Source organism: Carcharhinus amblyrhynchos, chromosome 3, assembly GCF_965287045.1.
Source record: "Carcharhinus amblyrhynchos chromosome 3, sCarAmb.v2.hapA, whole genome shotgun sequence".
Taxonomy (NCBI): Eukaryota; Metazoa; Chordata; class Chondrichthyes; order Carcharhiniformes; family Carcharhinidae; genus Carcharhinus; species Carcharhinus amblyrhynchos.
This window is the reverse complement of record NC_137326.1, coordinates 19797616-19821425: the sequence shown is the minus strand read 5'-3', so window position 1 is coordinate 19821425 and position 23810 is coordinate 19797616. Positions and strand designations below refer to the sequence as shown.

The 23810-nt window shown below is 42.4% G+C and overlaps 1 protein-coding gene across 1 annotated transcript in view; it reads right to left on the bottom strand.

Annotated features, from left to right (window-relative positions):
* Positions 1 to 9692: 9692 nt before the first annotated feature.
* Positions 9693 to 23810, bottom strand: part of dusp7 (dual specificity phosphatase 7) — a 32066-nt gene continuing 17948 nt past the window's right edge. The window contains exons 4-5 of the mRNA XM_080181852.1: positions 10349 to 10418; positions 9693 to 10264 (exon numbers count right to left, since the gene is read on the bottom strand). Coding sequence (XP_080037978.1) covers positions 10004 to 10264; positions 10349 to 10418 — 331 coding nt within the window. The 3' untranslated portion in view covers positions 9693 to 10003. The remainder of the gene's footprint in view (positions 10265 to 10348; positions 10419 to 23810) is intronic.

The window sequence follows — 23810 nt, the reverse complement described above, 5'->3', positions numbered from 1 at the left end:
GCCAGGTATGTATTTAACCAACTCTTGTAGTTTATTCCATCGTACTGGGTATAGGCATTGTCTTAAGTTTCAATTAACTGGTGCCTGAGTTCTGGTTTGTGTGTGATACATCATGTTTTAATCAGTCTGTGCCCTTCTCCAGTATGAAGTCTGCCTGTTGAGACCTAATTGATTAAATAGGGAAGATAATCTGTTTATAATTATAATTGCTGCTATGAACTGTATGTTAAGGACAATGCAGAGTTTTGTTTTATTATATTCAAAGATTTTTTAAATTGATCAAAACTAAACTGATGAAGCTCAATTCTGCTCATTCTGACCATCTGGTGCCCCTACCTGGATTTGCATTTACCTTTTAAATTCATCTCACTGCCTTCCTGCTTCCAGAAGTAATTTTAATTCAGCATCACTTTTGAATGATGCAAGTTTAAGCGTAATCCAAAACTCCCAACTAAAAATAAAACTCCCTCAGGCGGGCAACCTCCTGGTGCGGTTTTTTTTTGTAATTGGATACATTGAACACTGAAGACTGAACGGGCAACCTGATAAAAACACACCAGGTGCACGTGAAGTAAACAGGAAGACATTAAAAGCCCTAAAATATAATCAGAGGAAGAGAAGGCGATGGGCTAGTGGTACTTATCACCAGACCTTTAATCCAGAAACTCAGTTTACAGGCCCAATTGATTTTCTAATAGATTTCTGAGAGTCGGTAAATTATTATCGCAAGCCCTCTGGCGAGTTGAGATAGATAACTTCACATTCTCATGGATATGGGGCAGCACGGTGCCACAGTGGTAAGCACTGCTGCCTCACAGCATCAGGAGCCCGGGTTTAATTCCCAGGTTGGGTCACTGTCGGTGTGGAGTTTACACATGCTCCCTGTGTCTGAGTAGGTTTCCTCCAGGTGCTCCAGCTTCCTCCCACAGTCCAAAGATGTGCAGGATTGGCCAGGCTAAATTGCCCCTTAGTCAGAGGGACGAGCTAGGGTTAAATGCATGGGGCTAGGGCCTGGGTGGGATTGTGGTCGGTGTGGACTCGATGGGCCGATTAACCTTCTTCTGCACTGTCACATTCTATGATACCTCACAACCCACAGTATCCCTGATAAAGTGGGGAGGCAATGGCCTAGTGGTATTATCCCTAGACTATTAATCCAGAAGCTCAGCTAAAGTTCTGGGGACCTGGGTTCAAATCCCACCACGGTAGGTGGAATTTGGATTCAAGTTTAAAAAATCTGGAATCAAGAATCTACTGATGACATGAAATCACTGTTGATTGTTGGAAGAATAATGTGGTTCATGGGGGAAATCTGCCATCCTTACCCAGTCTGGCCTACGTGTGACTCCATGGCCACAGCAATATGGTTGACTCTCAGCCGAACAAGGATTACTAGGAATGGGCAATAAATGCTGGCCAGTCAGCAATGCGCATGTTGCACAAGTGAATTAAAAAAACAGGAACAACAGCTTTGCAAGCTGTAACATGCTGTGACAGAGGGTGCTTCCTGCTACCACGTGGCTTCTCATTGGATCTGCACCCTGGACGTGACGAAGTGGCGTTAAAAGCGGCAGTGCTGGAAAATCTGTTACAACATTGTCGCTCAAATAGTGGCTTTGCATTGGGAAAGCATTCACTGTCACAGCTCACATCGAAATAGTGGCCACTTCAGCAAGGAACAGTGCCTGCCGATTGTACCTCATTAAGAAGTCAATGATCTTGTGAAAAAGAAGATCAGCTTCAACGAGCTTACTTGAGATCATACAACAAACACACTCGTACTGGATTGAGTAAACTTCATGTGGCACAATGGGAATGAGAGTCATCTCAACAAAGATCATTACTGATGAAGATCATATCCTCATTTACATTAGTATTTTGCTTAGCAGAGTGACGCAGGCATTACACGGGCACTGTATAGAAATGTTACTGAATGTCAAAGGTGTCAATTTATCAGAGTTAATGGATATTCAAAAGCAATTATTAATCTTATCAATTCTGTACACAAAATGCAAGGACACCTATAATCAGTAATGTCATTCAGGATAAAGAGAACAAAGCCTTAGTGGTACAGCTGTCAAAGAGAGTACAGGAGCTTTGAAGAATGGGACAACCCATACACAATACAAGAAATTTAATCTGGTGTTACCTGAAAGAACCTTGTTTCAATTTTCAGTACGATTCCAGCATATACCTTAATTTTAATGAAAATGGATATAGTCAAGAATTATTTTTTCACCTGATACTAACTAATAAATGCCTTATTTTAAATTTTCTGCATTAGATAAAATTAATTCAAAGGTCACAAAATGAGTGAAATGCCCAACAATGGTGAAAACTGGGATCTGCACCAATGACTAAGTTGGATGTTGACACTTGGTCACTAATGTTCTGCGTATTTCCTCATACTCCCTGTGCTTTATACCAGGCTGCAGATTTGTGCAGCTGAATAATTGAAAGAATCATTTTTGCTTGGAACTTAATGCTACACCAGATTATCCTGTTTTGTGTTAAACTGTGCACAGACCACCTAAACTATTTGTACATTTAAATTCTTTTTCCTGCAATGTAAACACCATATGCAGAACAATGCAGTTAGTAAATAGACCATGAATTAGATGTGCCACTCCTACACACAGAACTTGTGTGCTTCTACTTACGCTGAATGGCATCATTAAGGCTCAACACTGCAAGCTCTGAACATTCTTTGTAGATTGCAACATTGGGGTCAATCCATAGTTGTCAAAGTGACACAATTATATTGATGTGACAAGTTACATGCGACCACATACATATTTTCTCTCTGCAGAGAGTTTTGCTATGAACGCTTTGCGAGGTTTTAGGTATGCTTAGGCATTATTAAGATCCTCTGTGCATTCATAAAGGATTGTATCATGCCAACATTAATAGGGTTAGTTTGTATTTTTTTATTATGCTAAAGAATTAGCTTTAAGGAAAAACCAACCTATGAATTTTTAAAATCTTTTGTTTTGTGAAAGTTATACTCTCATCACCATCTCTCTGGAAGGCACTGTTCAGTTATACAAAGAACAGAGAAAAGTACAGCACAGGAACAGCCCTTCAGCCCTCTTAGCCTGTACCATTTACGATCTCTAACTGGCTAAAAAAAACCTCTTGCCCTTACTGGGTCCGTATCTCTCTATTCCCTCCCTTTCATGTACCCATCCTGATGCCTCTTAAATGTTGCTAATGTGCCTGCTTCCAACATTTCCTCTTGCAGCGCGTTCCAGGCATCCACCACTCTGTCTGAAAAACTTCCCCTGCACACCTCTCAAACTTGCCCCCTCTCACTTCGAAGCTGTGCCCCCTTGTAATTGACACTTCCACCCTGGAAAAAAGCCTTTGACTATCCATCCTGTCTACGCCTCTCAGATTTGTAGACCTCTCAGGCTTCACCTCAGCCTTCACCTTTCCCATGAAAACAATCCTAGTTTATTCAATCTTTCCTTATACCAACCCCCTCGAGACCAGACAACACCCTGGTGAACTTTCTTTGCACTCTCTCCAAAGTTTCCTTGTCCTTCTGCTAATGTAGTAACCGGAGGGATAGTCCTACAGATACTGAAAAACCTGAAAAAGTAATCCAAGTGACCATTCTCCACCAGTGAGCCTGCGTGGTGATTCATAGCTGGGTGAGATCTTACCCTCATCCAAGATCCACATATATCCAGGATGGATTTCTATACAGCAATCAGGAATGGGAATCCTCAATTTTTCTCCATTTTGGACAGAAGTCAGTTGCGACACTCTCTAACTCTACCTCAAATTTAAAAAGAAAACACACACACACACACACACAGTGTAGAGCTTGTACCTAGAAGGAAAAAGCATGACGTCAGGCAACACTAAGGGCTATTGCTAAGGTTAACATTTGAAACAGGACTATACTATTACTGAGGTGAAGCCATAACTTTACAACAATACCATTACTGAGATAAAGCAGCCAGGATAGTCAAGGTCTCCACGCGCCCCAGACCACTCTTCCTTCTTCCATTGGGAAAAAGAAACAAAAGTCTGAGATCACATACCAACTGACCCAAAAACAGCTTTGTTCCTGCTACCATCAAACTTTCGAATGGACCAACCTTATATTAAGCTGATTTTTCTCTACACTCTAACACCATATTCTGCACCCTCTACTTTCCTTCTCTCCTATGCACTCCATGACCAGTATACTTTGTCTGTATAGCACGCAAGAAACAATATGAGGGGGTTAGCCTATGAAGAGAGACTAAGTAGACTGGGTCTGTAATCGGAGTTTAGAAGGATGAGGGGGGATCTTATAGAGACGTATAAGATAACGAAGGGGATGGATACGGTAGAGGTAGAGAGATTCTTCCCGCTCAGAAAGGATAGCAGGACTAGAGAACACAGCCTCAAGATAAGGGTGGGGGGGGGAGGGCAGTTCAAATCAGAGTTGAGGAGGAACTTCTTCACTCAAAGGGTGGTGAATTTCTGGAATTCCCTGCCCATTGAAGTGGTGGAGGCTACCTCGCTAAATATATTTAAGTCAAGGATAGATAGGTTTCTGATAGACAGGGGAATTAAGGGTTATGGGGAGAAAGCGGGAAAGTGGATCTGATCCACTTCAGATCAGACATGATCTTATTAAATGGTGGGGCAGGCTCAAAGGACTAGATGGCCTACTCCTGCTCCTATTTCTTATGTTCTTATGACTCAAGCCAGGAATTGAACCCGGGTCCCCAGTGCTGAGAGGCAACAATGCTAACCACTGTGCCACCATGCCATGCCAGTTGATAGCCCTTTTTTAGCCTGACAGAATGCAAATGCCTGCAAACAAGGGTGGTGGTTGATGGTAATTATTCATCATGGAGTTCGGTTACGAGTGGTGTGCCTCAGGGATCTGTTTTGGGGCCACTGCTGTTTGTAATCTTTATTAATGATCTGGATGAGGGTATAGTTGGGTGGATTAGTAAGTTTGCTGATGACACCAAAGTCGGAGGTGTGGTAGATTGTGAGGAAGGGTGTTGAAGTTTGCAGGGTGACTTGGACAGGTTGCAGAGCTGGGCTGCGAGGTGGCGGATGGAGTTTAATGCGGAGAAGTGTGAGGTAATCCATTTCGGTAGGAATAACAGATGTGTTGAGTATAGGGCTAACGGGAGGACTTTGAATAGAGTGGAGGAGCAGAGGGATCTAGGTGTATGTGTACATAGATCCCTGAAAGTTGGGAATCAAGTAGATAAGGTTGTTAAGAAGGCATACGGTGTCTTGGCGTTTATTGGTAGGGGGATTGAATTTAGGAGTCGCAGCGTCATGTTGCAACTGTACACAACTCTGGTGCGGCCGCACTTGGAGTACTGTGTGCAGTTCTGGTCCCCACATTACAGGAAGGATGTGGAGGCTTTGGAGAGGGTGCAGAGGAGGTTTACCAGGATGTTGCCTGGTATGCAGGGGAGGTCCTATGAGGAGAGACTGAGGGATTTGGGGTTGTTTTCACTGGAAAGAAGGCGGCTAAGAGGGGATCTTATAGAAACATATAAGATGATTAGAGGTTTAGATAGGGTGGATGGTGATAGCCTGTTTCCTCGGATGGAGAAAGCTAGCACGAGGGGGCATGGCTTTAAATTAAGGGGGGGTAGTTATAGGACGGATGTCAGGGGCAGGTTCTTTACCCAGAGGGTGGTGAGGGACTGGAATGCCCTGCCTGCTGCAGTTGTAAATGCGTCTAGTTTGGGGGCGTTTAAGAGATTGGTGGATAGGTTTATGGACGAAAAGGGATTGGTTTAGATTAGTGGGTCAATGTTTTTTTTTTAAAAAATAAGACTGGTCGGCGCAACATTGTGGGCCGAAGGGCCTGTTCCGCGCTGTAATGTTCTATGTTCTAAATCAACCTTGATGCTTTTGATCCTTTTGAAACAAATGTTGCATCCTGGAGTCTGTGTGTACTCTGCATTTTAGCACAGAACTCAGAAACAGCTTTTAAAGGGACCATGCACTGTTAATTTTTACAATTCTTTTATGTCCTTACAAACATTCTTTTTTTCCTTTCCAAACTCAACTTCACAACACAGTGGGATCTTACAGGAATGCTCTCAGAGCTACTCAGAATTCAAAACATTATTGCAATCAGCTCCAAAGTTCAATCTTACATTTTTTCCATTTAAATTTTAAAATGCTGTTGATATCCAAAGAGCCTCCTCTGTCACACATATGGCTTCCATTAGTGTACAGCAGCATTTATAAATTGACAATCTGACTCAAGGAAGTATGCACAATAAAACTGTAAACTCCAGCTCAGCAGTGTACTGTTGGATCATTGCTGTGCAGGGACTCTGCTTAAAGCAATTATGTAAGTATGGAGTGAAATCACATCGCAGCACAGCAAGCTAGAGAGCACTCTGGCCAACTATAAAAATAGACAAATTCACTCTCACAGAATCCAAGATTAAGGGGCCTAGCCTTTCCATTTTGAATGAAAATGATGAGACTGCCTATTTGACTGTAATTAAGAGTTTCCTAACATACTTGCAGGAATGCATGGGTCAGAAATATCTGACGGCTTTACATGTGGGCAGCGTGGTGGCACAGTGGTTGGCACTGCTGCCTCACACCGTCAGGGAGCTGAGTTCAATTCCCAGCTTGGATCACTGCCTGTGTGGAGTTTGCACATTCTCCCTACATCTGCGTGGGTTTCACGTGGGGGCTCCGGTTTCCTCCCACAGTCCAAGATGTGCAATTCAGCTATGCTAAATTCTCCTTCAGTGTACCCGAACAGGCACCGAAATCTGGCAACTAAAGGATTTTCACAGTAACTTCATTGCAGTGTGAATATAAGCCTTACTTGTGACTAATAAGTTAACTTTAATGTGATTTCAGAAATAAGTAGTAAAAAGTGACCAGCTCTTAATTACGTAACTTCATCATGATCTTCAGTTAAACTAACATGCTAACAATACAATGTAGTATGAGGAGAGGTTGGATAAATGCAGATTGTCTTCACTAGAAAGACGGAGGAGGTTGAGGGGTGACCTGATAGAGGTCTACAAAATTATGAGAGGTGTACACAGAGTAGATAGTCAGAGGCTTTTTCTCCAAGGAGGAAGAGGGCACAGGTTTAAGGTGATGAGTTTAAGGGGAGACGCGCAGAGGAAGTTTTTCGCGCAGAGTGGTGGGTACCTGGAAAGCACTGCCAGTAGAGGAGGTGGAAGTAGGCATGTTAGCAACATTCTTAGCATGGGTAGCGAATGGAGGGATAGAAACCGTGGATCAGCACAGGCTTGGTGGGCCAAAGGGCCTGTTCTTGCACTGTATTGTTCTTTGTAAACATGCCAACATTTTATCCATCCAGGGCATTTTATTTTTGAAAACTGGTTGAAGATCAATTAGTAGAGGTGGCACAGTGGTTAGCACTGCTGCCGCACAACACCAAGGACCCGGATCATTGGCTTTGTGGAGTTTGCACGTTCTCCCTGTGCCTGTATGAGTTTCCTCCAGGTGCTCTGGTTTCCTCCCACAGTCCAAAGATGTGCAGGTTAGGTGCATTGGTCAACCTAAATTCTTTTTGCTCCTGTTCAGTTACCCAAACAGGTGCCAGAGTGTGACAACTAGGGGGTTTTCACAGGAACTTCACTGCAGTGTGAATACAAGCCTACTTGTGACTAACAAATAAACTTAAGTAAAAGTAGATTTACCAACTGTACCTGAACATGCAGGTTAATTTCTGTTACTGAGAAACATGAGCAGGCCTGGGGTAAGACATAACTAAAAGGAGATTCCAAGTGTAGCAGTAGGTCACTCCAAATGTGATCCAATTATGTGGAGCAGCTGACTAGTCTAGAAGTTGCATGACTTAAAGATAGATATGCGCAGAACATGATATTTATGAACAGGAGCAAAAAGAAGTCATTAAAGAAAAGTATTGACAAGATTTGCTAAACATTTGCACGCCTGGACAAGCAGTCCAGAAAAAGAAGGCTTCGGATTCCTGGGGTACTTGGAACAGTTCTGCGGCAGGAGTGGGCCTATATAAACTGGATGTGTTGCACCTGAAAAGATTTGGGATCAATGTCCTCATAAGGAGTTTAAATAGTGCTGTGAGGGAGGGTTTCAGCTAATTTAGCAAGGGGGGGGCAGGGGGAAAAAAAAAAATCAGGATGTAACAGAGAGGAGAGACAAGGTGCATAGCAAACATGGAAAAATTCCAACAGAATAAGGAATAGTGCAGAAAAAGCAGGAATTAGATGCATGCAAAATGCAAAACAGATGGTACACAACACTGGTTCAGACTCCACCGAAGTATAATGTTCACCAGACTGCAGGAAGACAGCAAAGTGGGCAGAAAAGTTCCTAAGAAGATTCCAACAATGAGGTACTTCAATTGTGCAGGTAGATTGGCAATGTTAGGACAGTTTTCCTTGGAGAAGAGAAGATAGAGGAGATTTGATAAGAGGTACACAAAATCATGAGGGGTCAGAACAGGGTTGATAGGGAAAAACTACTCCCTATTGGTGAATGATCAAAAAAAGATTTAAAAAGGTGGTGACAGTATTTTTCAAGGTAATATTACAATTCGACCGAGTGATAGTATACCAGAGAATTCGAAGACTGAAGATATTTGGTTCATGTTAAGGAAGAGGAAAGGAGCTATTATTAGTTGGGGAACAGAATAGAGCAGAAAAGTCTTAGACAGGCCACAGATAGTGCGGTGAAGAGAACTGCAAACAATATTCTATCGGAAGGATTGGATTGCACTGGAGATGCACCAGGACATTGGCTGGGATGGAAAGTTGAAGAAACTGGATAGGCTGGATGTGTTTTCCCTGGAGCAGAGGAGGGATCTGAAAAACCTATTCAAAATAATGAGAGGCATAGATAGGGTAGCTCATCAGAATCTTCTCCCCATGGCAGAGGTGTCAACAACCAGAAGGCATAGGTTTAAGGTCAGTAAGTGGTTTAGAGGGGATCTGAGGAAAACCATTTTCACCCAGAGGGTGGTCAAAGTATGGAACAAGCTGCCCGAGAAGTTGATGGAGGCAGGTATGTCACAACATTTAAGAAGCATCTGGATGAGCAGTGAAATCATCTAGGTATAGTAGGCCATGGACCAAGTGTTGGTAATGGGGATTAGTATATTCGATAGTCAGCATCTTCCCTGCTACCGTCAACTTTTGAATGGACCTACCATTTTTAAGTTGATCTTTCTCTATACCCTATCCATGACTATGGCATTCTATTCTGAAAAAAAATGAGTACCTTGCAGGATTACAAGAGGAAAGCTGAGGTTTGGGAGTAAGTTGGGCAGCTCTTTCAGGGAACTAGCTTAAACAAAGTTAGAGCACAAGAGTGTCTCTGCAGAAAGGGGCTGTGAGGTACAGGCCTGAGGTACTGCAACACCACTTCTAACAAAGAGGTACAATTACAATATGACAAGTTTACATGTTTTGCGGAGGGAGCTTCACTAACAAATGGGAATGTAGGAGTTTGAAATGGGAAACATTAACAACTGGAGGCAAGAATTTTTAGGCAGGGAGAAACATACAAAACATTTTAAATAAGATCAACATTCATAGGTTTGTTATATCTAAGTCATTAATATACCCTTATAGCCTGCACAATATGGTTTCCATGCACGCAGTAGGCACAGAAGTCTAATAGTACACATAATAAAGTGTGCTTATGTAGTCGTAATATTACTTTATTCGCTGGTCTAAATAACATTGCTCATTTAAACAAGATCATCAAGCCCACTTGAAACACTGATGGGAAAAGTTTAATTTGTTTTGATTTATTGTCACACGTATTGGGATATAGTGAAAAGTATTGTTTCCTGTAGGCTTTACAGACATAATATACCACTCAGTACACAGTACATAAGGAGGAGGAAAAGAGAGAGTGCAGAATAGAGTGTCACAATCACAGATAGGGTGTAGAGAAAGATGAACTTAAAAATGGCAGGTCCGTTCAAAAGTCTGATAGTAGCAGGGAAGATGTACTTGGTTCTCAAGTTGGTTGGTACGTGACCTCAGGCTTCTGTATCTTTTTCCTGATGGAAAGGTGAAAGAGTACGTCCAGAGTGCGTGGGGCCTCGATTATGGTGACTGCTTTTCCGAGACAGCAGAAAAAGGGTAGAAGGAGTCAACGGGTGGGGGGGGCTGGTTTGCGTGATGCTCTGAGCTTTGTTCACAACCCTTTGTAATTTCTTGCAGTCTTGGTCAGAGCAGGAGCCATACCAAGCAGTGATACACCTGGTAAGGATTCTTTGTGTGATATATCTGTAAAAATACTGGAGAAAATCATAGCGGACATGGTGAAAAATCATAGCAATGTTAAAGAGTAAGCACAGGGGAAGATAGGAACTTTTTCTTACTTCTATCAGTGGGTTTGATGAGCAGCCAGTTGATAGAGGGAGGTCAATTCTGTTTAGTTCCTCTTCCAGCCTATATAGGTATAGAGATAGATCTTACAGCTTAGTTTTCAAATGGATGCTGTGAACTCAGTAGCTCACTTGCAGCACCACTCCCCAACCCCTCACCACCAGCTGTCTGCATTCTAAAGTGAGTGGTCCAATACTCAGCTATTCATGGTTACCTCCTATGAGGAGTAACGTGGTACATTACTGAACTAGTAATACAAAGACCCGTACTCATAATCCAGAAATAAGAGTTCAAATCCTAACATGGAACCTTATGGAATTTGAAATGCATTTCACAAAAAAAATAGTATCAGTAATGGCTACTATGAAAATTAACAGACTGTTATTAAAAATCTTTCATGCTCACGGTTGTGGGTTTTACACAAAAAGAAAAGATGTGGCTTCCAAGCATAAATTCAGACTAACACACAACAGGTTTTACTGGAAAAAAAAGCTTTGACAAAGGGTTATCTGGACTTAAAATTTCAGCCCTTTTCTCTCCTTACAGATGCTGCCAGACCTGTTGAGATTTTCCAGCATTTTCTCTTTAGATTTTGTTGAAAGATATTCTCTGTACTGCACAGACTACAAACTGAAAGTAAAACAACAGCCTGTGGCAACACCCTAATGACATCACTATCAAATCATGTGATCAGCTTTTAAAATGACTATGCAACTGCTTAAATCTATATCATCTTTATCTGGTCTGTTGTTTATACGACTTACAGCAATGCTGGTGACTATTAACAGCCCTTTGAAATAGTCTAGGGCAGTTGATGGCCAATAATTGCTGGTCTTGCCAATGTCACTGGCAAATTTTGAATTAAAAAGAGTAAACCCATTGAATCAGTTTCTACCCAAATAATCTGTGTCCTACGTCAATGGCTAAGATCACAGATGCAACCAGCTTAACCCCCAACATTCTTCGCAAGTATGAACATGAGAAGGATTGTCAACGGCAAAGGGACCAGGGCAACAAGTCAGCATTTCGAAGAACAGGATTACACAGCCAATCTAACCGTAATGTGCTGGGTGCTGCATTGGTAATAAACTTGATTAAAATAAAAGCAAAATTAAATAAAAGCCAATTATCTTACTTTGATTAGTATACTCCTATTCAAACATTGATCATTACACTCAGGGGGGAAGATCTACATGAGTCATCATGAGATCATCGCTTTTACTGTAAATTGAATATTGCATTGGTGTCTGTAGTTTCAGTACATTAACTACTAAAGCACTTACAAATGACTCGTGCCCAATTTCAATTAGGACTGTGAAATCATATTTTTCCCACCAGTTAAGAGCTTTCTAATGCACTTTAACCTGCACCTCAAACTACAAGAAGAATTCAATGCAATTTGTGCAAATTAAGAATATAAAATCCAATATTTTTCATACATTCTAACTTGGTTAATAAGAATGATCTTAATAATGATAATACATGGCCACAGGTATGCATAAAAGTAAACCATTTATTCCATCTGTGAGAGTAGTGATCAAGAGTCTCTGGCTAATTAATTGATTAATAAATATTACATCACAAGACAATGATAAAAGGTTTCTTTATTCGACATCTATTTTCCACTGCATTATTCTAATAATAAGACCTTTGTAAATTTTGTTGCAAGATAGATTTGACTGAATACTATTTAAAATTTGTATGCACGTATTGCACTATGGAAACAATTCAAAGTGTAATCATTGGTGCAAGTAATCTTTATTTTCCAATCAGGATTAATTGTTTGCTCCTTTTTTTGTTTAGATTTGGATCTTCATAAACTTTTTCTGATAGAATCTGTTGAAATATCAGAGGCTCTGGGGGAAAATAGCCAGTACGAGCCAGATAGAAATACCATTAACGTGAATAGGACAAAAATGAATCTTCCAACTTGACTTACTGAATTTGTACAACCCAGCCGTATTATAATTATTATTTTATAGGTTACCTAACATTTCTGGGCTGCACGATGGCTTGCACTGATGCTTCACAGCATCAGGAATCTGGGTTCAATTCTGGCCTCAGGTGGCTGTGGGGAGTTTGTACGTTCTCCTCTTGCCTGGTAGGTTTCCTTCGGGTGCTCCTGTTTCCTCCCGCAGTCCAAAGATATGTGGGTTAGGTTGATTGGAGGCAATTTAGCATGGCCAATGTCAGATGGATTAGCAGGGTAAATGCCTGGGATTATGGGGATAGGGCCTTGGTGGGATTGTTGTCGGTGCAGGCTTGATGGGCTAAATAGCCTCCCCTCTGCACTGTAGGGAGGCTATGATTCTGAGTCAGAAGCTTGGAGTTCATGATGGCTAGGGAAGGCAAGTTCAAAATGTGAGACAAGTTGATTATCAACCTGCAAATCCTTCCAGCATACCTGTGGCAGGAGGATAGGTCAGACAACCAAAAAGTGAGGTCAAAGTGGTACATTAGGAGTTTCTTAAAAGGAGGAAAGATAGAGGCAGAGATGTGTAGGCATTGGAGTTAGAATCATAGAATCCCTACAGTGCAGAGAGGTCTGCACTGACAACAAATACACCCAGGCTTTATCACCATAACCCCATGCATTTACCCCAGCAATCTCCCTGATGCTAAGGAGCAATTTAGCCTGGCCAAGCAATCTAATCCACACATCTTTGGACTGTGGGAGGAAACTGGAGTACCCAGAGATAATCCACACAGGGGGAACATACAACCTCCACATAGACAGACAGTCACCTGGGACCAGAATTGAACACAGGTCCCTGGTGCTGTGAGGCAGCTGTGCCAACCACTGTGCCAGTGCCCCAAAGCTTGGGGCCAGCCTACCGAAGGTATAGTCACCAGTGACGTTGGAGCTAAAAATTGGGGAGCACAAAATGCCAAAGATCAGGATTAGAGGAGTGGTGATTCTGTGGTGGATCGAGAGACTGGAGGAGATAAGAACATAAGAACATAAGAAATAGGAGCAGGAGTAGGCCAACTAGCCCTTCGAGCCTGCCCCGCCATTCAATAAGATCATGGCTGATCTGTCGTGGCTCAGTTCCACATTCCCGCCCTCTCCCCATAACCCTTAATCCCCTCTCTTATCAAAAACCCATCAACCCGCGTCTTAAAAATATTTAGCGAGGTAGCCTCCACCACTTCAACGGGCAGAGAATTTCAGAGATTCACCACCTTTTGAGTGAAGAAGTTCCTCCTCAACTCTGTTCTAAACCGCCCCCCCTTTATCTTGAGGCTGTGCCCCCTAGTCCTACTATCCTTTCTGAGCGGGAAGAGTCTCTCCACCTCTATCCTATCCATCCAATTCATCATCTTATACGTCTCAATGAGATCTCCCCTCATTCTTCTAAACTCTAACGAGTACAAGCCTAGTTTATTCAGCCTCTCCTCATAGCTCAACCCCCTCAACTCCGGCATCAGCCTAGTAAACCTCCTCTGCATTCCCTCCAAGGCCAAAATATCCTTGCGTAAGTACGGCGCCCAAAACGGCACAAAGTACTCCAGCTGTGGCCTCACCAATGCCCTATACAGCCGCAGCAAGACCTCCCTACTTTTATATTCAATCCCCCTCGCTATGAAGGCCAGCATCCCATTCGCCTTCCTGACCACCTGCTGCACCTGCAAGCTGGGTTTTTGCGACTCATGCACAAGGACCCCGAGGTCCCTCTGCGCCGTCGCCTGCTGCAGTTTTTCTCCACGTAAGTAATAATCCTTCCTACCATTATTCCTACCAAAGTGGACCACCTCGCACTTGCCAACATTAAATTCCATTTGCCATTTCCTGGCCCATTTGCCCAGCCTACCTAGATCCTTCTGTAGACTCTCACCACCCTCCGCACAATTTGCCTTTCCACCAATTTTGGTGTCATCAGCAAATTTCGACACCCTACACTCAGTTCCCTCCTCCAGATCATCTATATAAATGGTAAAAAGCTGAGGCCCCAGCACCGACCCCTGGGGCACTCCACTAGTCACCATCCGAATAGCACCCGTTGACCCCCACTCTCTGCCTCCTATTTGACAACCAGTCCTCTATCCACGCTAACACCCTACCCCCAACTCCATGTCCCCTGACCTTCTGTAATAACCTCTTGTGAGGTACCTTGTCAAACGCCTTCTGAAAATCAAGAAAGACCACATCCACCGGCTCACCTCTATCCACCGCCCTAGACACATCCTCATAGAACTCCAGTAAATTTGTCAGACACGACTTCCCTTTAACGAAACCGTGCTGCGTCTGCTCTATCAAGCAGTTCCCCTCAAGATGCCTCGCTATTTCCTCCTTGATGACGGATTCTAACATTTTATCTACAACAGACGTTAAACTAACAGGCTTATAATTCCCCGCCTTTTGCCTGGCACCCTTCTTAATGGGAGATATAGGGAGCGACAATGCAGGAGAGTCATTTATTTAATGTTAAATGTCAATCAATAAAAGAAAAATGTAAAGAAACTTTCCACAATCTGTTTACATCCTGACTTTGAGTTGCATTGGGTTGTGAACAGGTTTGAAGCTAAAACCAAAAGTCAATGTGCCCTCCTGAATTCCCTTCAGATTTTTATCCAAATCTCATCCAAAAGAGTAAGAATAATAAATGTTAACTCAACCCATATGGAAGTTTATTTTAATCAGATAATTTTAGAGAAACTCCAAGAGGGAAATTTTCTGTCAATACCACAGCAGTGTTCTGATAAATCTTACAATCTGCTATCTGAATCCAGCATATCCTGCTAAACAATAAGCCAAACAATTTCACGCACCAGTGATTGTTTTACATACTTGTTGAATCTACCTGGCTTGTCAGTCTCATCAACCTTAAGTAGCTGACACTACAAAACTTCCTTGCACGCAAAGGTCTGTGTCTTCAAGGGTGGAATTTGCTGGTTGGCAGCACAGAGGAAACATATAATTAATACCCTTGGATCTACTGGAGTTTCTCTCTTGCCTTTCAGCTATGCTAAGTGTCAGGTTCTACAAACCCACCAAAACCTGACCACACCTCGGGAAGATAACACTCGTAATTATATATCCAGCTTGGCTAATCCAGGATTTTGTCTAACAGATGAACAAAAGCTCATAGAATCCCTACAGTGCAGAACGAGGCCTGTTTACTTGATTTCCGTTTCATCTTCTGTGGTCTCATTGACCTGTTTGTGCTCATCTGTGCTCTCTTGGCCCCTTTCCTACCAAATGAGAAACCGCATAACTTTCCTTTTCTGTACCATCACTCTACCCCCCACTCCCACGTGAGAAGAGGGATAGAAACCATGCATCAGCACAGGCTTGTTGGGCTGAAGGGCCTGTTCCTGTGCTGTATTGTTCTTTGATATTGTAGTTGGCTCCAGTCCTCGAGTACTGCCTCCTTTTCAAAACTGCCATGCCCATCGATTCTGGCAAACTACCGCATCTGTAACATTTCACTCCTGTCCAGAGGCCTTTAACTTGCTGTCACCTTCCAAATCCTGGCCATCTTTTACAAACATAGTCATGCCCTGGATACAATTGACTGCACCCTTGTCTTCCAGCTTAATAGGATTACTCTCATTTGTTTTCACTTGCTCCTTTTTAATCCAAGGCTGAACATTGCCAGCACTGGTGCCTTTGTACTCACTTCCAGACACTCGAGTGTCTAAACTTGGCTCCAGCTGCACGCTGCCCCTCAGAGGTGACTCTCCTATATGGGGCTAAATTTTATATGCCGCAAGGGGGCACATATTCCACACGAGGGGGCAGGGCAGGACAAAATTGATTGGGCATCCATCCCACCCCCTTCCATTTGATAATCAAATTTAATATCCTGATCTCCTTTCCCCCCTACCATACCCCTTGATGCATTTAGCCCCAAGAGCTGTATCCAATTTCTTCTTGAAATTGGACAATGTTTTGGCCTCAACTACATTCCGTGGTGATGAGTTCCACACATTCACCACTCTCTGGGTGAAGAAATTTCTCATTAGTTCTAAAAGGTTTATCCCTTATCCTCAAACTACGACCCCCTCGATTGGAATTCCCCTACCATTGGGTAGATTCAGAAAGAATGTTCCCAATCTAACCCTCTAGAATTTTATAAGTTTCTAAGAGATCCACTCACGCTCTTCTAAACTCCAGTGCATGTAATCCTAACCAGCCTAGTCTCTCCTCATGACAGACTTCCAATCCCAGGAATCAGCCTGGTAAATCTTCGCTCTACTCTCTATAGAAATGACATCAAAACTGCACAATATTCCAGATTTGGCCTCACCAACACCCTATACACTTGCTGAAGACATCCCTATACTCAAATCCTCTCACTATGAAAGCCAACATACCATTCGCCTTCTTTGCTGCCCGTGGTACCTACGCACTTACTTTCAGCAACTGACACACGAGGACTCTAAGGTCTCGTTGAATATCCATCTCAATTTACACCCAGATAATCTTCCCATTATTACTACCAATGAGGATAACCCCAGATTCATCCACATTATACTGCATCTGCCATGTAGATACACACACAGCCTGTACAAATCACGCTGAAGCATCTTTGCATCCTCCTCACAGCTCACCGTCCCATCTAACTTTGCATCGTTTGCAAATTTGGAGGTAACACATTCAGTTCCTTCTCCCAAATCATTAATATACAACATAGACAGTTAGGGTGTGAGCACAAATCCCTACAGAACCATATTAGTCACTGACTGCCAAACAGAAAGAGACCAATTTATGCCAACTCTTTGCTTCCTATCTGCTAACCAGCTTTCCATCCATCTCAAGATGTTACCTGCAATCCCATATGCTATAACTTTATATAGTAGTTTGTTATGAGACCTTGTGGAAAGCCTTTTGAAAGTCTAAATAAACCACATCCACCGGCTCTCCTCAGTCAACTCTACAGTTACATCGCCAAAGAATTCCAATAGATTTGTCAAGCATGATTTCCCCTTTGTAAATCCGTGCTGACTTCATCTGATGACACCACTGCCTTCCAAATACTGGAGTTATGAAATCCTTGATAGCAACATCCCCAGTACCAGTGTTAGGCTCATTGGTCGATAGTTCTGCATTTTCTCTCTACCTCCCTTTTTGAATAGTAAACTAACATTAGGATAATTCCTACAGATTGGTGGTTAGCTAGAGTTCAAAGAATTTTGGAAAATAGCCAATGGATCTACTATTTCCAGGGTCACTTCCTTAAATACTGAGAGACAAAGATTACCAGGACCTGGTACCACCTTCAATCCCATCAATTTCCCAAATCCATTTCTCTACTAATGCTGATTCCCTTCAGCTCTTCACTAAAGAATGTTTCAATCAGCACTTTTGACACATTGCTTCAGTCTTCACAAGGGAAGACATGAATAACGTATGAATTTAATTCCTCAGCCATTTCTTTATTCCTGTTATGAATTCTTTCATTTGATTGTAAGGGGCCTGTATTCATGTCATTTTCTTCTTTACATATCTATAGAAGCTTTTACAGTCAATTTGTACGTTCCTCACTAGCTTACTTTCATACTCTATTTGTCCCTTCTTAAATCAATCCCACAGTTTGAAACACTTAAGGCTGCAGGGTACGTCAGCAATATTTCACCAATGCTTTGGAAAGACCGAAATCATCATCTATGGCCCCCTGCCACTAACGTGACAGCCTCAGTATGCAATTCTATCCATCTTTCTGAAAAATTGAGAATTACGAAGAAAAATGATTATATAGAACATCGCACTGCTGTAGCAGATGCTTTTGAGGCAAAAAGAGAGGCATATACTGCATGTGTTTGTGCTTTACCCAATATGGGAGCGTTTGATGCTAACAAAATGTTGAGGTTCCATCTGCCAGCAATCAAATTGATGAACACAATTCATCAATACTTGATGAATGCTTTAACAAAACAGATTTTAATAGTCAAACCCCTTTTAATGCACAGCAGATTTTACCCACAAGTTGCAGGAACAAGTTGATAATTTATACAAACCATGGTGACAGATCTTCTATCGCATCAAAGTCTTAAAATAAGTTTGGCAGTTCTTAAAAAAATTGAATCTGAAAATATTTCAACAGCGTTAATAACTAGATTTTGCATGAAGGCAAAAAACAGGAGTGGTTAGCATTGCTGCCTCACAGAACCAGGGGCCCAGGTTCAATTCCAGGCTTGGGTCACTGTCTGCACGGGTTTCCTCTGGGTGCTCTGGTTTCCTCCCATAACCCAAACGTGTGCAGGTTAGGAGGATTGGCCATGCTAAATTCTCCTTCAGTGTACCTGAACAGACACCAGAGTGTGGCAACTAGGGAATTTTCACAGTAACCTCATTGCGGTGTTAACACAAGTCTAACTGTGGCGCTAATAAACTTAACACCAAGGGGCCTTCCACCATCACGAATGACAATCATAACACAATTAATAATACCATTTTCAAGATCACACACCATCTTAAAAACTGGCAACCAGAGCTGTTTCCAAACACATGGCAGATGACATGTTCAGTATCTGTGACATCATCTCAATAAAATGTTTCTCTGAAAATAGAATAAAACCAGCTTGAAAGCATGTTACTATGATGTCTTGAGGTGATTGCTTATTATAAGCACTTCATTGTAAGACTCTAGCTGTGTTTGAGGGCAGCAGTGGTTAGCACTGCTGCCTCAGCGCCAGGGGCCCAGATTCAATTCCAAACTCAGTCACTGTCAGTGTGAAGTCTGTGCATTCTCCCCATTTCTCTGTGGGTTTCCTCCCAAAGATGTGCAGGTTAGGTGGATTGGCCATGGTTAATTGCCCCTTATGCCAGGAAGACTAGCAGGGCGAGTAAGTGCGTTTACAGGAGTGGGATCAGGGTGGGATTGTTGTCAGTGCAGGCTCAACGGGTTGAATGGCCTCCTTCTGCACTGTAGGGATTCTATGATTCCATATCTGTTCCAGCTTATTGCAACTCACTCACTCAGGGTTCACATTTTCTGATTACAAGTTATTAATTACATGGCTATTTGCTGACCATAATGGCAGCATAATACTTAAAACTATTTTTTTTTAAAAAAAGATTGAAGCATACATGCGTGCGAATGTGTTATTTTAACGAAATCTGCATCCTGTGTAGATAAAGAGCGCCTAACTAGTTCTTCCACTATTTTGATATATTTATTTGTCAAGATCTTCTTGTTCTGTAGAATACTCACTAATTATAGGGCACACTTGAGATGTTCTAATTCTGCTGGGTTATAATTACATTGTGTGACAAAGCCAAGTACACTCAGTTTGAGAAATGTAGACTAACCTACCAGTCAAAAGGCCCAATATGTCCATCCCTTTGTAGCTTTGGGCATTCCCCAGGCAGCAATATATATTTTCTTCCTCCTCAAGTGTAATAAGTGGGAAAAGATTAGAATTCCACCAACCTGCCTAAATTTCCAGAATACATTCTGAAGATTATTTTGTTTGGGACACTACAATTCTGCAGTAAGAATTTGGTAAATGAAGACATTGGGGAAGTTTTCATATCCCTGATACTTCATTTTGCGGTACCAAAATAGCACATAGAATGGAAACATCCTGGACAGTCGAGTTGTGCAGTCCTCAAAACTGGTAGCCATTGCAAACATGCACGCTAATTGGGATCAGATAGCACATTTGGGAATCATATTTTCATCTGTCCACAATAATGGCCATTTTCTGCTCTTGCCCACCAACTGTGGGTGGCACAAGACAGAAGATGTCCACACTCAGCCTAATTTTGCAGAGATCCTGAGTAGCAGTCAGGAAAATCTGGGCAGATATCTGGAAGACATTGATCATTGAATCCCTACAGTGCAGAAAGAGACCATTCAGCCCATTGAGACTGCATCAACAATAATCACAACCATAAACTTGCAGTTATCCTGCTACTCCTCCTGACACAAAGGGGCAATTAACCATAGCCAATCCACCTAACCGGCACATTTTGGGACCGTGGGAGGAAACCTGAGCACCCAAAGGAAACTCACGCAGACACAGGGAGAATGTGCAGACTCCACAAAGTCACCCAAGGCCAGAACTGAACCTGGGTTTCTGACACTGCAAGGCAGCAGTGCTAATCACTGCGCTGAATGGCCCAAAACCTCCAGTCAGAGGTGTCTGACACTAACACAGCGTGGGAGATTTTGTTTGAAGGTGGCAGGGAATAGGGGTATTGCCCATCAGGAGTTCAAATTCCCCAGGCAATTCCCACAGAGTCAGTGGGCAAGATTTTATGACCTCGCTCAGGCAAGATCATAAAATGCCACCCAAAGCCAATGGGGAATTCTGTTCTGCGAGTCCCGCCCTCCCCGATGTCAGGCGGCCAAGGCGACAAAATTCCAGCCAGTGTGTCTGGACTTCCAGACTGATCCCAAATAGCACTTTGAGGTCAGGGGAAGAGGCATGTTTACTCTCTGATGATCCAGAGACTGGAATATCCAGGCCATTATTATTATGGCAGTCACTGTGGGTTCTGAGCCACAAAAGGCTTCCAGGATGAATGTACTTGTTGGCGTGGGTGTCACAACAACTGTTAAATTAATGCAGGAGCTGGCAAGTACGAAGTGTTCAGTTGCTCTTACATTATCAATAGTTGGAAATAGCAGCAGGAAATGCAACACACATGCCGAGGTATCCTATATAAAAAGAAATGTGAGCGCACTATAAAAATAGTGGTTATTTAACATGCAGATATTATTTTCATAAAGAATTGTTCTCAAGTGCTGCTGCTTTGTCCGATTTCAATGCGTCATTTCCTCTCTTTGCTCCAAAGTCTTCACATTCAGCTGCCCTGCCCAATTTCCCAGCTCCACTCTGCTGAGAGCAGAGAACAAAAAAAAACAGTACAGCACAGGAACAGGCCCTTCAGCCCTCCAAGCCTGCGTCAAAAAAATTTCCTTATCTAACCAACCATTTACATCCCTCTATTCCCCGTTTGTTCATATGCCTATCAAGTCTTAAATGTGGCTAACACGACTGCCTCAACCACCACACTTGGCAGTGCATTCCAGGCCCCCTGTGAAAAAACTTCCCCTGCACATCTCCACTGAACTCTTCTCTCCTCTCCCTCCCCCTGCCGCCTCCACATCTTGAACTCATGTCCCCTAATTGTCATTTCTACCCTGGGAAAAAAGCTTCTCACTTTTCACCCTACAACTCCCAATTTTATATCATTTTTTTTAAAAATCAGGTCATCCCTCAGCCTCCATCTTTCCAAGGAGAACAATCTCAGTTTATCCAATCTCTCCTCATCCCCTCTGACAACAGTCCTCCTGACTGAGAAGGACATTTCGCACAGCCAATTTGCTGACCCTGTTTAAATAGGAACCTTGAACTAAAAACAAGTTTCCCCTCAGATCACCTCCATATATTCAGCAATCACCATCCAGCTAAAGAACACTCCCGAAGAGACAGCCTCCAAGTCTAGTCATTTGCCACAATGCTTTTATATTTTAAAAAAAAAAATCAAACTAGGGAGGCTGGTGCTATCTTGGGCAGGAGGGGACAGTCCATCTGAAGAAAAGTTTTGTCTTCACAGGCCTATCCTTGCAGAGTGGACTGGGCAGCAGCTAGACTGCTCCAGTGCCTAAGCTGCTGCTACAAGGGGGAAAACATCAAACATCATGAGTTTATTTTGCTGTAACCATTTGTAGCTGAATGACCTTGACCATTTCAAGGTCATTAATGGGAATTACATTTTTTTGGTTATTCATTAGAGTCACAAGTAGGCTTACATTCACACTGCAATGAAGTTACTGTGAAAACCTTCTAGTCACTGGGGAGAATGTGCAAACTCCGCACAGGCAGTGACCCAACTGGGAATTGAACCTGTATCCCTGGGGCTGTGGGGCAGCAGTGCTAACCACTGTGCCACCCATACAGGTAACTTAGACCAGGAAACGGACATTGCTATATTTGAATTTGAATTCATGATATCTAGGTTGGTAAGTTTACTATATAACTATACCTTCCACCCAACTACTCCAACTCATTTCCCTCGCTATTGTTCCCCCCCAACTCCTTCTCAGAGCTCTCAACTGCCCCTTCAAATTTTAAATAGTTCCTCCAGCGATTTGACCTTAACCAGTTATAAAAAGTAAACAAATCAAAATATGATCACACTACTGACCTGAACAATTGCCCTCTTGGTCCAATCTGGTCTAAAAGCAGATGGTCCATTCTGTTTACAAAAAACTAGTGTTAACTTTTTGTAAATCCACTGTCATAACTGTATGGGTGCGACATGAGAAAATTATATTCCTGCACTGTATACTGGAACACATCCAGACATTTCTGGGAAAAATGCAGTATTCACCTTTAACACAATAAACAATTGCACAATTAGTGTCAACTACTTCACAAATCCAAAGGCCACTGTCAGTAAAATGACACAGCACATATTATTCATCAAATTTTCCAGTAATCAACAACAAATTACTTCCCAATTGAACCATATCAACTGTAACGTCATGATCAATATCAGCACCACTCAGTTGGTAGCTCTCTTGCTCCATAGAACATAGATTATGGGTTCAAGTATAACTGCAGGTAATTGAGCATGAGCCTTAGGTAGAAGGTGCAGGCAAGTGGTGAAGGTACGATATATAAACACAGATACAGGCAAGAATTTTCCAGCACCCCTCCACCAGTGTTGCATTTTCCAGTAGTGGAGATGACTCGCCCTTGGTGGGATCTTTCAGTCCTGCCATTTTGCATGGCTCACCCGTCATGCTGCTGGGGTATATGCCACCAGATGGTCTTCGTCGGGACTAGAAGATCTCAAAACCCCACCACATCTCTTTCAAATGAAAATTTAACCCAAGCCCCTTGTTCGACCAGGGAATTTTCCCTTGTGCCCTGGTCAACATTTCCCTTTAATCACCACCAAAAACATCCATAACCAATTAATATCTTCACTGATGTTTGAGAGATCTTACTGTGTAAATTGGCTGCAGTATAACTGTACTTCTGATTAATGATCTGTGAAATCTTTTGGGACATCCTGAATATTAAAAAAGGCACCCATATAAACACAAATCCTTAATAGTCAAGGTAGATGTGAGGAGGTGCTTTTGCTGAGATATTAAACCAAGACTTCAATATTTCCAAAAAGTGCTAAAGAACTATTTAAATAAGTAGGATGTTGTGCCAGCCTCCTGGCCAACATTTTTCCCAGAACCAGTAATACCAAAATCAACTGATTATTGCCGTATCCATTTGTGGGATGTCGTATTTCCCCAATAACAACATCCGCTGCAATTTAAAAGCATTATTTTATCAGAAGATTAACCGAGCGTGAATATTAAATGTGCAACACAAAATTAGAACGTAAAACAGGAAGAAATCACTCCCTCTTCGACATACAACTAGATAGAACGGAACAATGCTGATGTGAAATGAGTAAGAAGTCTCATAACACCAGGTTTAAGTCCAACCAGTTTATTTGATAGTAATCCCACAAGCTTTCGGAAACGGTGTCCC